The 15,080-nt window shown below is 41.0% G+C and overlaps 1 protein-coding gene across 1 annotated transcript in view; it reads right to left on the bottom strand.

The window, feature by feature from the left end:
* Positions 1 to 250: 250 nt before the first annotated feature.
* The window catches only part of THAP1 (THAP domain containing 1), a 130,355-nt gene continuing 115,525 nt past the window's right edge, over positions 251 to 15,080 (bottom strand). The window contains exon 4 of the mRNA XM_069626399.1: positions 251 to 3,993. Coding sequence (XP_069482500.1) covers positions 3,595 to 3,993 — 399 coding nt within the window. The 3' untranslated portion in view covers positions 251 to 3,594. The remainder of the gene's footprint in view (positions 3,994 to 15,080) is intronic.

A 15,080-nucleotide genomic window follows, 5' to 3' on the forward strand; every position in this document is an offset into this window, starting at 1 on the left:
GAAGCTGTGGAACAAGGCATCAGAAGTGCAGTGATGGAGTAAAAAGTGAATTTAGACAGTTGGAACTGGCGTCTTATGGGTGCCAGGGATTTGATCAAGGAGTTAGATGGTAGGCTTGCTTCCCATTTCAAGAGGTCTGCCTTATTTTAAAGTACAGCATACTTTGCAAGATGATGCTTAGGAATTTCTCTTACCATTATGGATGACACTGGGGCAGAGCGGCATTAATTAAAAACAAACAATACAATAGTTTTCGTGAAAAAACTTTTATTTTTAAATGTTTTCCTTCAGATCTTGATTGGATCTGCTGTCTCAAGAATTAGTGTTCCTTTCAATAGTCTTTTTCTCAAGTTAGTGTCTTTACAACTGACATCACATGTTGAGAACTGTATTACAATTCCCAGAGTATCCTTTTCTTTTAAGATTTCCACACTTTTCTTACTCACTGAATTCTTTGGGAACTTTAGTCCAGTCTCCAGATGCAATGTTGGTGTATTCAATGCAGTCTCTTCTCAGCCACAAACTGCTTTGAGTCTTTCAATTTACTTCCACATTGCAGTATTTCGCTTCATGTCAAATTTCCTTTTCCTTCATAAAACACTTTGAGTATTCGTTCCAATTCCCACAATCCAGTAGTTTCCCGCTATAGCTAATCACGTTTCAGTCACAGAATGTTTCAAGACCACAATTTTACAGAAAGCAGCATTGTTGTACTTTTTCTCAGCCCACCGTTGTGGCCCAACTTCACAGAATTCAATGTTTCCGAACTTGCACTCTCTTTCTCACTGACAGAACATTTTGGGGCTCCATTTCAAGAATGCAGGGTTTTTGGTTGCTTGTTTCCTTGTTATTGGGATTATGCATCTGTGGGTGATCTCCCAACTTTTCAGGGATCCTGGCATTCTGCCTCTTTACCCCTTTCTGGGTTCCTTCTCTGGTTTCCCACGTTGTTGGTGCTCAACCTCTCACACGGTCTTGGAAAGGTTTGCATCAGCTTGTCAGAGCTGCAGCCTCATTCTCACTCATTACTGAGGTCTTTTGTGAATCGGCTTTGCAATGTGTAAATCTACTCTCCAGCCACACCTCCGGCTTTTCAGGTTGAAGCTTCCTTTGTGGCTTTTGCTAGTCTGCTGCATACAGGAGCTCTGGAGTTTACCGGACATATCTTCAGCAGCCGGTCATAGAGACCTTTTCAGTACCTCTCAAAGGTCTCCTCTTGCTCAGTGGAGAGCTTGCAGCGCCATTCCTTAAGATCCTTGCACTAGTTTCTCGAATCCTCTCTTAGGCCTCAGCTTGCAGTGAGTCTCTGAGCCCTGCCTCTCCAGTTTGCCGTATTCGCTCTCCTTTCCTCTCGCCCCCTCCCCCACACAATTATAGGTCTATCTTTTTATCTAGGCCTTTCTTGGGAATTGCTATGTCAGCAAGGACAAAAAAGTCAGACTTAGGTAGTTTCAGTCTATTTTCTACTTGAATCATTAAAGATGATCGGTCGTGGGAGGTAACCTATCCAAACATGCACTATGTGTTGATTGGAGGACTCGGGCAATATATAAAGAGCAGCTTGCTGGGAGAAAGATACAGAGCAACTCCTGTATAACTCTGGGTATCCTCCAGATGGAGAGTAGTGATGTTGGGAACCTCTGAAACGTGCCACTTTCTGGGCTACTCTTACCTTCCATGGTTGCTTGAAGTCCAAAATCCAAAATGCAAGGAATATTGTCCGGGTAGCCATGCATCATCAGGAGAGGACTGCTGAGCTTGGTTGCGTCTGAATGCTACAGATACTTTTTCGTTATGATCATAATTGATGCAATTCCTATCTTTTGAACGCTAGACAAATAGCAGGTGTTCAATGTGAGGATTAATCATGGCTTTAAAGTGAGACATTAGATGAAGACTTAATGCTGCATTGTTTTATACCTCGTTCACTATGACCTATGAACTCCTCTTCCAAATGAAGCTGAGAACAACAGATCATGCAAATCTATAAGGTTGGATTTGATAAAAGACCAAATTATCTGAAAGTGAACAACTAGACAAAGGGTACACCTGCTTTTTCATCGATAGAAAAAATATTATAAATCCTTGTTTCTCCAGGCTGCAGCAAACTATCACATGTTGCTGAATAAGACACCACTAAAGTGAGGTGCAAAAGATTTGTAGAGGGTGCATGTGCATGGGATGAACATGAGGCATACACATTTGTGATTGTCTACCCTTACCATCTTGGTAAACCAGCCATTAACTGGTATAGCATCACAATAGTTAGAAAAAGAAAAGATAACACAATACAAATAAAAATAAGAATAGGAAGGATTGATTTCATAAACCTATCCAAATCACATAACTATGCTAAGATTATGCAATCCCAGATGTTTTGTATAACAGGTATGTTGTTTGCATGCTGAACAGAAACAGCCATGGCTCCAATACCATACCCCTTTGAAATTGGGTGCATCCACTTGCTCGTTATGAATTAAAAAACAACAGAACATTTTGCATTGGTGACCAGCATTCTCAAATGCATACCCGTCCCATAGCTATATATCATTTCATAAACGCTGATTTTAATTGAACAGCCCAGAACTACACTTTTGAACTATACATTTGACCTGCACACTTAACATTACAAAATGTGGCAGGTATCACATTGGACTTCATGTTGAAGGGATAGCCCTTTAGAAAACAAACTGAAACCACAAAGGCATTCAAATCAAGGCGGTCACATTTTCTCATTTAATTACTTTTGAAAGGCACATTTGAAGGTTTCCTGTTTATAGGCGTCTTGGTATTAAAAGCTAAATATTCACTTAATAATAAAAGTGGAGGACAACCAATTTTTACAGCTACTTCCTCTACATACAAGGCAAACATGTAAAGAACAATTCACATCATCACTGGGATTTGGAAGGTCCCAATCCCCATGTAAGCAATAAATACTCAGAACAACCGATCGTCAATTCATAGGTAAGTCCGTTTGCCTTCAAACCAGTGATACCTTTTATAAACACCATCTACATACTCAATGCAGGGCACTTTTAGATTTCATTTATCTGTAGCGCTGTCTGGTGGAATGCCTTCCCACATATTACTACTGAAGAAAATCTGAATGTTGCGCACCGAACACGAAGTAATTAGGTCACCACACTACTACGCTACAATTCAGACCCATTGAAAGGATTTCTTGGTTGAACACTTGCACCTTAACAACTAGGTGCTACATCCTGTTAAAGAAGTACACTTTGCTTCAGTTTTCAAATGTTTTTTACACAAAACAACCACTGACCTATCACGGGCCATTTAAGAGAATAATACTATACATACGCATCTCCTTTTTCACTATCATAAGAAAGGCAGCAGTGAAGATGGAGAATCAACTTTTCCTGAAGCAGCTACCTTTTCTTTGTTTTCTGTTGCCTCCGAGCGGTCTTTTTGGCCAAGTTCAAACACAAAAGGACCACAGAACAATGTAGGGTGTGTTCGTATGCAACTCCATTGTCTTGCAAAGAACATAGAACACTCATGAACTCCATCAAACACCATTCGTTCCAGAAGTGGCTCACCCTGTGCTTTTTGACATTCTTGACCCTATATTTATGCAGGTTCTTCAGTTTGAAAGCAATTGGGTAGAATTAGAAAACCTTTTAAGGCAAAATAGTCCTTCTCGTTCTGAAGCTGAACTTCTCTAAGTTTATCAAGCTGACGCTCCTGACGTCTACATTTCTGCTGAGCGATCTTAAGCTTTTTTTTTAGCTTGTCAACCTGCTCTTCCAGCTGCTGGATCCTTTTCCTCTGGTGTACTGTATCTTCCACTGTGTAATTGTGGTCACAGTAAATGGTAGGGGGGCTAGAGGCACCTTGTGGAGGCATTAGCAAGCCTACCGCAACATCCCCAGTAGAATCAGAATGAAAATGCGGTGGTAGCAGATGTGCATGATTTGTTGTTGGTGGTGGTGTGGGACGCAGCTCGTGTTGCTCTTTATGGTCTTCATGCTGGAAACAAAGAATATATGAATATTATCAGTAAACTTTCAATTACTAGAATAACAATATATTATGAATTAGCATTCATAAGAAAAGGTTTACAATGTGTTCAGGTTAACCATTACAAGAAGGCTGGGTGGTTGAAAATTGTTTAATAACTTATCAACCCACAGGTACGATCCGGGAGAATAAAAACATTTATTTTCCAATGACTAATTAACCATAAATGTAAATCAACTGCATCTCCCGACATATTCTATTTTCCAATTACATGAGTTTTACCATCTGGTCAATAAAGAACAATACATTTTGTCATACCAGTCCGTTTACAGACAGAAATATGGATATCAATATGCTTCAGAGATGTACATGCAAATGGGAACTAAAAATGCTGTTTGACATGGTATTATTAGATTTCAGCTTTAAAAACAAACGGAGGAGAATGGAATGCACATTGAAAAGCAGTATATTGGAGATTTGCTTTTGCATATTTGGATGTGTGAGACACACTGGCTTTATTCAGTGGTATCACTCACCAGGAAATCTCCCGTTGAGGCAAAACTAGATCTTTTCATACGCAGTGACCTTTTGGAATTACGGCGGGTAGCACAAATGGAGAAATACCATGTTCGATGTGTGACCTGAAGCTGAAATTAACATCATTTACCAATAGTGTTCTGTGTAGTTTACACTGCTAAATTCCATTTATCTCAAAGTGAAAGAACCACTATACACAAATCCAAATATGAATTATGTTTATTTACTATAAAGTAATTATATATTAATAATTGTGCAAGGAGTGCTTTACACACTCGTGTCTGTGTATGTAAAGCAATGAATAAGAATCAATAGTCCAGTGCAAGAGGGGTTACATCTGTGAAAGGAGGGGCCAAATTACTGGTTAAAGGAAAACTGCAAGGCCCAGTAAGCAAGAAACACAGAAAGTGCACATTGTATCCTATAGGGCTAACCAAGAGATCAGTTCCACATAAAACACGAGGCAACATATGTTTCAGCGCATAAAATGGGAGATATATTTGTTAAAATGCACACATCCACATACAGACATGGGAGAATATTACAGAATTGGTCTCTTGCACATCAATCCAAATAACTGCTCTTTGGATTGCTTGGGAACCTAGTCGCATTTGAGCAGCCATTCGAACAGCTTCTTGGTGAAGTTTGGTCTTTTTTTTGCATTCCTCAAGCTGAGAATCTGCAAAACAACTGGATTTCAAGGCCTGGCCCATCTTTACTGTGTTTTACAGAAAATACATTGAGGAAACAAATTGGTTTTCATCTGTATACATGTTCAGAAAACATTAAAAACACGAAGTGTTGTTCAAGTACAAATACCTGTAAAGCAAGAACATATCTGTATGTGTGCCATAGATACATGAGTTCCACAATGGCTATCAATGGTTAAATAGCAAATAAAGACATTCTATAAGCAAACTAAGGCTACAGCCATGGAAGAGGGACTATTCTATACTTGTCCAGTTGTCATTGAGAGGACAAACCATAAACCTCATAAAATAAGAGCAAAAAGGGACTTGTTTATATTTTGATGCAGATCATAATGTAAAGTATGCATTGGCGATGCCAATAATTTTGGCATTTAATGTTGCTCTTTGCATTTTACAGTTATAGGCACCAGGGTGCCAGAACGAGAGTGCAAAGTTTTAAAGGAGGATGCAATAAGGTGTGCAATGGAATGAGAAAAGGAATAGAGCAACGGAGGAAGCAATTAATAGAGGGTGGCGATGATGAGCAATAGGAAATGAGTGAGAAGGGGTGAGAGTGTAAGATAAAAGGTAAGTGTGAGAGGAAGGATAAGAGAAAAAGTAAGGGCTAAGAGCAAAGGTGAGAGTTGGAGAAGAAGGAATAAGGGGATATATTTGTGCCAGAGAGTGGCCGTGCATGCGGGAAGAACGAGAACGACAGCAAGAGAGTACCCGTGTGTGCGGAGAAAGAGAGAGCGACAGCGTGCCCGGAGAAAGAGTGTGTGACAGAACCCTCACCTAAAAATCAAATTTTTTGCGCAACAAAAGTACTCCAATCCCATCCCAGAAGATAGAAAGTCCCTGAAGTATGGAGAAAAGGTAATGATGTAAGAGTACAGAAAGGGAAAAAATATTTTAAACTTAGGAATACACAATGTAACAGCAAAGGGCAAATTGTTACTTTTATAGCATACTGTCATGGTTTCTATTATCGAAGGCACTAGGAAGCATTCTCAATTATCACCTGGACGTAGAGCCACTAAATAAATGCAAACTAACACACCATAATAAAATAAATATCTTGACCAGAATATTCATTCTTGCTCCCATGGTGAGAAAAAACGGTTACATGTGACTTAAACAAAAAAAGAAAATAACGAATTAAATGATCACAAAGAAATAAAGCGTCAATTTCTTAAATTGGGGCCTGCCCCCCCAAAATCCCCCTTCCCCCAAGCTTCCAAACCCACCCCGGTCCCCCCCACACCTTTTAACCCCTTACCCCCATATATATATTTTTTCGACATCTTTGCATTCATTATTATCTGTTAAAATCACTGCATACTGAAATGTTTCTGCAGTGCTCCTTGATTTCTGTAAAGCACGGTGGCGCCAATAAAAATCTTCGCAAATAAAGGTGCTGCGGTACATGTTCGCACGGATGCACCCATTCACACTTTGCTAATAATGCAAACATACAAAAAGGAAAATGATGCACATATGGGGGAGGGGGAGGTAAATAAATCAAAACGATTACATGATTACGGACCTTTAATGATAGATGGCATAAGAAAAGAATTGCCATGCACCATTTGTCCACAGGGGTTCAAATAGGGTTAAAAGTAGCGCTTTCAGCACCACCTAATAACTAAAACGAAAATGTACACAATCAAAGGATGAAAGAGAAAAAAGAAAAAAATGACGCCCGCAACGTGGATACATTCCCACAAAAGATACAAGTGTGGGATGGGGCAGGGAAAGAATGAGGAGATAGGGGGGTGGGAGGCACTACTGAATTAGGCAAATATAAGTTCAATAAGAAGATAATCCTCATAAGTAGGGTAGTCTATTAGTATGTCTGATCAGGTAGAGTAAGATAAATTTCAGGTGCGGCTGGGAAAATCTCGAGGCCACTCGAGATAAAAATACATAGGTACAAAAAACACACCCTGGACGTTGCCAACCAGGAGCCCAAAGCTGCACTCCTTGCGGGATAATATCCCAGGTCAAATATCTCAACTAGAACAGAAGTTAGATGGCTCCAATGAGTCACATATCCATAACAGTTGAGGCTGTAAATTTGTAATTTAGATGGCGAGCAGCATACAAATGTGCTCAATAGTTTAACACAATACGTAATCATTAAAGTGTGTATTTCAATATTTCTGCCCGCCTGCTGGAGTAAGACAAGGAAAAGGACCAAACTGACTCAAAACAGGTTAAAACAGAAAGTAAACAGGTTTTATATAAACAAAAGTCTCTGTCTGTTGCACTGTTAGTTTCCACAGTGCATCGTGAAGGGCGTCGTAAAACACAGTAATTCGAAATACAACAATGGTACGGTTTGAGCTATAAAAAATTTGGGTAAACCAAAAAGAAGGTAAATCGAATGAGTATGACAAGTAGTGCCCCAATTACATCATTGGTGATAACATGTACAGTTTCCAACATAAATCCTTTTGAAATTTTCAACATAAAAAAGCACTCCTAGTTGGTATGAGGTGCCAACGCTTTCCGGATTCCATTAATCCATCTTCAGGGCCGGATGTGCTAATTTTTCATAATGTATTCAAGTAGAATCTTTTTCGTTGGGTCCTAAGAATAATTCAAATGAACTTGTCAAGGGGTATAGTGTATTGTGTTTCAAAGTAACTAATAGGCTTAGTAAATACACTAACCTAGTGAGTCGAGGGAACTGGACTCAAAAAGGTGTTGTCGGGTCTGGAGAGAGTCGCCTCCCATCTAGATCATTGGTAAATGGTGGCGGGATTCAGGTCTCATGCAGGTATCTGCAAGTAAAAGGGAAAAGCCCGCATCAGAGCTGATGGCAGATTCATACTAAAGCAATTTAGACGTCGCACTGACAGACTGTTCTGCCGCGCGAAAACTTCGCCCCTGTGTACTAGCGTGATGAGCTAGTTCAAGCGCGTATAGAAATAGGAGTGAGAATCTCTTCGTAGGGAGTATCGTATTGGTTTGAAATTCAATTGTACTTACTGGATCTCTGCAGGGTGGATAACCCGAGCGGCCTGTCGCCAAGACGAGTCGCTTTTAAGTGAACCTAGATAAAGTGGTTGGTGTGGGCAGTAAGCCGTACAGAGCCGTATTGCATGCAATACGGCTCTGTAGCGTTTACTGCCCACATCAACATGGCGGCTTAAGCACCAACGCGCATGCGTGGCGTCCGTGACAACCACTTTATCTAGGTTCACTTAGGAGCGACTCATCTTGGCGACGGGCCGTTCAGGTTATCCTCCCTGCAGAGATCCAGTAAGTACAATTGAATTTCAAACCAATACGATACTCCCTTACGGAGAGATTCTCACTCCTATTTCTATACGCGCTCGAACTAGCTCATCACGCTAGTACACGGGGGCGATGTTTTCGCACGGCAGAACAGTGTCAGTGCGACTTCTAAATTGCTTTAGTATGAATCTGCCATCAGCTCTGATGGGGGCTTTTCCCTTTTACCTGCAGATACCTGAATGAGACCTGAATCCCGCCACCATTTACCAACGATCGAGATGGGAGGCGGCTCTCTCCAGACCCGACAACACCTTTTTGAGTCCAGTTCCCTCGACTCACTAGGTTAGTGTATTTACTAAGCCTATTAGTTACTTTGAAACACAATACACTATACCCCTTGACGAGTTCATTTGAATTATTCTTAGGACCCAAAGAAAGAGATTCTACTTGAATACATTATGAAAAATGAGCACATGCGGCCCTGAAGATGGATTAATGGAATCCGAAACGCGATGGCACCTCATACCAACTAGGAGTGCTTTTTTATGTTGAAAATTTCAAAAGGATTTATGTTGGAAAATGTACATGTTATCACCAATGATGTAATTGGGACACTACTTGTCATACTCATTCGATTTACCTTCTTTTTGGTTTACCCTAATTTTTTATAGCTCAAACCGTACCATTGTTGTATTTTGAATTACTGTGTTTTACAACACCCTTCACGGTGCACTGTGGAAACTAACGGTGCAACAGACAGAGACTTTTGTTTATATAAAACCTGTTTACTTTCTGTTTTAACCTGTTTTGAGTCAGTTTGGTCCTTTTCCTTGTCTTACTCCAGAAGGCGGACAGAAATATTGAAATACACACTTTAATGATTACGTATTGTTTTAAACTATTGAGCACATTTGTATGCTGCTCGCCATCTAAATTACAAATTTACAGCCTCAACTGTTATGGATATGTGACTCATTGGAGCCATCTAACTTCTGTTCTAGTTGAGATATTTGACCTGGGATATTATCCCGCAAGGAGTGCAGCTTTGGGCTCCTGGTCGGCAACGTCCAGGGTGTGTTTTTTGTACCTATGGGGCAGAGAAAGCGCATCCTTCAATGTAAGGCCATTCTCAGAGTTCCGCTGTTAATAAGAAGTCAAACAAAGAGACTGACTGTGTCGCTCCCCTCCTCCCCCCATATGGGTGCGCTCCACGCAGCAACCCAGGTCCAGCCCCATTTGTTGAAATGCATTATTCTCGGCTAGGCCATACCAACAACTCAAGTGCGTGCATGTATGTATTTGGCATGTGTTGTGTGACGTGTAATATAGGCGAGGGGCATGTTTACAAATATGACCACATACAAACAACATCAAAGCATTCCAATGCAGAAAGTAAAATAAACCTGGAGACTGCATTTAATCAGGAAAAGTCTGCATACTATTTCCATGTGAAATGGCGCTGAAACAAATCCTGTTTACATGCCTAAAGACAGTTTGATGGAGACTGCCACACCTGTAAATGTACAAGTTTAAAGAAGCGCATACACATGGTGTCGGAAGGATTGGGGGCATGTACACAAGTAAACGTATAGTGTGATGAAATGGGTAAGTTAATAGAAACAAACCTTTCCTACTTTCATGTGCAACGTTTGTTACTTTGCAACAACTGCACCAAACTTAGTAAAAAGCCACAAATGTACTATGTGCAGTACTCTGCCTTTTAGGTCGCATCCCGTGGCGATCGGCTCAATCGTCTTAAAGTTGTGCTCATCAGGATCTCGTACAGATCACACAACACAAAACACACAATCACTGATGTCACAAAAGCCTCTTTACCATCGTAGCAGAGAATGCTGATGTTGTTATTCATCTTGTCCAGGTACTGGTAGTTCAACAGGTCCATCTTCATAAATGCATTTATCGGGGCGGCGGGCAGAGAAGACCAGCTTGTTTGCTTTCACCTAGAAGCAGCGAGAGCTCCAGGCTCGGTTCAAACCCCACAGGTAAAGGCCCATCCTCCGACTGCAGACACAAAGTAAGGCATAATAACCTCCTATGCACAACAGCTATAAACTCCACACAGGGCTCTGGGAGCAGCAACCATGCAGGAAATGGTGCACGTGTGTGCCTTTGTCACAACTCTTGTGAGGTTGCAGAGCTTGCTACATGCGATTTCCCTATAAAAACGAGTCATCTGACATTTACCTGGCTTATCAGAACACACAACCTGCAAACATAAGCCATATACTAATTGGTGGCGTGTGAAACTAGAAACAAAACGGCTTACTTGTAGAAACAAAAACAGACTGGAGAACCAATCACATCATACTGATATCCCTAACTACACATCCAATCGGGTACTACTTACATCCCAAGAAACGAGAGCAACACCCAGAAATCAGTACATGGACATGTTCACTGACATTTTAAAACATGTATATATAACAGTCACTTGTTTATTTTTAATACAAAATACATTGACAAATGTTCCGTAACTTAAAACCAGAAGTAAATATTTTTGAAAGCATCAAACGAGTCAATTTACTTTTTATTAACATTAGCATATTTACTTTATTATATTTACATAGCGCGGCCATGGACCCTTAGGCATTAGGGCGCGTAACAAGAATCACAGAGGGGGGAATAAGAAGTAGCTGAGGTCAGAGTACAGAAATAGTCAGATAGGAGGGAGGGCATGTGTCCAATCAAGTTACAAAAACAGCCACGTGTTCAGTTTTTTCTGAAAAGACTCAGGCCATGGTTGACAAATTCAGCACACAATACAAATGCAGGTAAAGCGCGCAAAAGGGGTGTGGTTTTCAGTGGAGGTGGGTGGGAATGGGCGGAAAAATATATAGATTTGACTTAGAGATGGGCATTAAATGGGTGGGACACATAGCCAAACAACACAAATCCATCCTCATATGTCACCTGTATTGAAGTGCATCAGAGACCCTCATTCAAAGCCCCCATTTGAAGCTTGTATGTTAAAGCTCTTATTTTAATGACAATAGTTTTGGCTTAAAGGTAGTGCTTTCAGTACCACCTAATAGCCAAAACTAAAAATATGTCCAATGTATCATGGTATAGTTTCAAATTAAATGTCCTACTATAACTATACTAACAAAGAAAAAACATACTGTGTACTAAAAAGGCAGACTAGTTGCCTATGAATACTTCACAATACTGTTAAGCTTAGGGTCAAAATATTGTAGATTTAAGTTTAGTCATCGAGCATTTATTCATCTCAGCTGGAGTACTCTATTCCCTTTTTGAGGTATTTTTTACTTTGTCAATGTACAGAAATTTGATAACTTATACCGTCATATAAGTGAGGAACCAAACAATTCCTGACACCAGAACACTGGTATGTAATGTCTTTGTGAATAATGCTGTTTTAACTGTTATATTGTGGAGTTCAATGGATGTATTAATCCGGATAAACATATTGAACTGAACCGATTATGAATTTTTATTTATTTTTCTGACTATTTTTACATGACATTGGAAGTACATATGGAGTCCTGAGGAGGCAGAATTTTTATAAGAATTAATTTTCTGAATGTTGCAAAGTTAGTTTATGAATTAAAAAGCAATACAAAATAAAAAGAATAAGAAAAATAAAGCAGGCATAAAAAGTGTGTTTTATTAGAATTTAATGGGCAAGGGTGACCTAAACCTCTAGAAACATTATGAAGTTGTTTCCCTAAAACATATTACCACAGAGGCTGTATTGGAGCTGATCCCCATCACTGTCATTTTGGAGCTACATGGCTTCAGAGGAGGTTTTCCTCTCATTCAGTAACACTGTTCAGTTGTGATATGTACATTTTTGTGTTTTTGGTTTACGTTTAGATGATTGTTCTACCTTCTCTTTTTGAAATTTCGACTGGGACTGTTATTTCGTTTAATTCCATTATATTGGGAATGGTAGGTAATGGGAAGGAACCGTAAAAGGAATACGTTTTTAAATAATTAAGAGAAAAAAGTATGTAGAATATAAAATGAGGCATCATCCTAAAACTCTACGTCAAGACTACTTTTAGTGAGACTGAATTATCTTACACCTTCACTTGCCTTGTCAATGATCAGGCTACTGTATAGTCCTTTGTATTTAGTATTGTAAGAAAATTGACATTTCAAACAATTTAGCATCTCAGAGATAACAAGAAAAGTCTGGCATACAAACCTTTCTGCCATTGGGAATGTCTGAACAATACATTTGTATAAAATACAACAGAGTATGGAATTTCTGACTATGATATTTAATTATAAATCTGTTTGCATGTATTCAAATTATTTCACCCCACACTGAACTATGGAGTTCATGGCTTTAATTTGCTCACCAATATTGTCCGGGGGTCGTAAATGTTTGCCATTTCTAAACAAAACAATTAATCTGAACCTCTCGTGTTGCTCTCGGGAACCCTCCAAGACCATCGTTCATCTCCAGACCAGGCATTACAGAAAGGGAAACGGCCATATGCAAATCAGCCTTGGACCCACCCCAAAAGTGGCAGTCCAGACTGGACTGCTTGGTCACATCCCTTCTGCACTAGACCACAAGCAACCTCAGACATGTTTCAGCCTCACTGTGCATCATCAGTGAGGCATAGCTTTGGTCTCTATGATTAGCAGGCATGGGGTGGGAACAAGCCTGATTTGTATATGGTCTTTCCCCTTCCTGTAACCCACCATCACTAAGTATCTTTTGATGAGCATAATCTGTAACATCATGACTGAAGGTGAAGAAATGCAAGTCGGATGTTCCTTGTTCCCTTATTCAGGATTTCCTCAATTAAAAGTTGCTTTTGTAAGGAAGTCCAAAGTCAAATCTCACCCAAAGAGCTCATGAAACGTTACCTCCTGACCTGTGGCAATGGTGGCTATTCTACTGCAGCTGCAAAAGCCAGCAATCTCAGTGTTTGTGTCAAGCTGTTGGACACATCAAAGGAGTTTGGACTCCTACCACTCTAATTCATAACAACCCACAGAGGGGTGGAATACCAAAGTTTTAGCAACATGAAATTGTTTCCACAAACTATATTTTCAGTATCTGAAGACAAGTCTAATTTAATTCTCGTTTGCCTTGAATTGTAAAAAGACACAGCTTTTGATCATGGCATCCAGATCCCGCCTTGGCAATTTAGCCCCAGCTTATGCCAATTTCATCATTGCTGGTAACATCGTTCCAGTATCGAAAAAAGTCAAGACCCTGGGGGTTGTCCTAGATGAAGAACTATCCATGAGACCACATGTTTTCTACATTCGATCGTCCTGTGGCCTCATTACCAAGCAGTTATACTCCATTCGCCCGTTTCTCTCCGCTAAGAACTGCGCCTTGCTTGATACTGCACTAGTCAATTCCAGACTTGACTACTGCAACAGTCTTCTAGCGGGCATCACGCAATGTAACATATAAGCCCTGCAGGTTGCGCAGAATAATGTGGTTCGGGCTATTCAGGGACTGCCCATATGTGCTCCTTTTTCAGATGCTAGGAGGGCACGTCACTGGCTGCCCATACAACACAGGATTACCCATAAGATCCTGACACTGTCTTTTAAAATGCCGAACAAATACCTGCCTGGCATATTTTATCGATCAGGTAAAGCCTGAAGTAGGTGGAAGGAAGCTTCCAGCCCAGACACAAGTGTGATGCTGGAAATGCATTGGAGGGACAGGGACTCCCTGTCCTTGTTCTGTAGTCCTTTTTCGTGTATGTCCTGTGTTATTTTCTGCATAGGAGTCCATGCGGGACTCCTGGCAGTGCAGCTCTTCCTCTTTTTGGTTTGGTGTACAGACCCTTGTGATACCCTTATGGCACCCATGTGTGGGGGTACAACCCTGAGCCCCTAGTGCATGTTTTTGGGCACCTATGTGCGGCCCACAGAGCAGGGTATGGGCTGGTGGCAGTTCCATGCTGAATTTGACAGGTGCTCCGAGTATCCTCCATTTTGGGATACCCAGGCCCTGCCATTGGGTTCAGTTGATTCCCGATAGGAGACAAGATGGCCCCTGTGGCCTCTTGCTTTCTATTGCCTGTTACCTTGGTTTCCCGGGAAGCCCCGACTCTGTCCCTTCCCCCTGACTGGCTGTTGGGTGGAAGTTCCATATATGGTATTGTGGGGACGTCCAGGCCAGAATGGCTGGAGCCTTCCCAATGACTATGTTGTGGGTACGCCCTTGGGGTGGGACCTGGGTGAGTGGAGTGTGTGACCAATATGCACTTCATGTAATGGGTGCCTGGTTTCTGGTATGTAACACAATGAATGAGACAGCCCTGCCCGAAACTGGTATGAATGCAGTGTGGAGTGCTGAATGGCTGGGTGCTTGTCCCAATACACATCCCTTGTTGTGAGTGTCTGGGGGAGGAGAATGGCCTGAATGCACTGTGAGCCAGATTGGCTGTCTGCCTGCATGAATGCCTTTCTGAATGATTGGTTGCCTGAGTGTGACGCAGCAGAGTGAATGAGAGATCAAACAGTATATCTGGGGACCTCTCACCGATGGAAATCGTTCAGAAGCTGAAGTTGATACTTGATGCTTAACCTTGAAGCCCACTGGGAGAAGAACAATTGCTGCTGCTGTCCTTTGCCAATCTGAAAGCTGCTGTGCCTTCAAGGAAC

Source organism: Ambystoma mexicanum, chromosome 6p, assembly GCF_040938575.1.
Source record: "Ambystoma mexicanum isolate Mex_15411 chromosome 6p, UKY_AmexF1_1, whole genome shotgun sequence".
NCBI lineage: Eukaryota > Metazoa > Chordata > Amphibia > Caudata > Ambystomatidae > Ambystoma > Ambystoma mexicanum.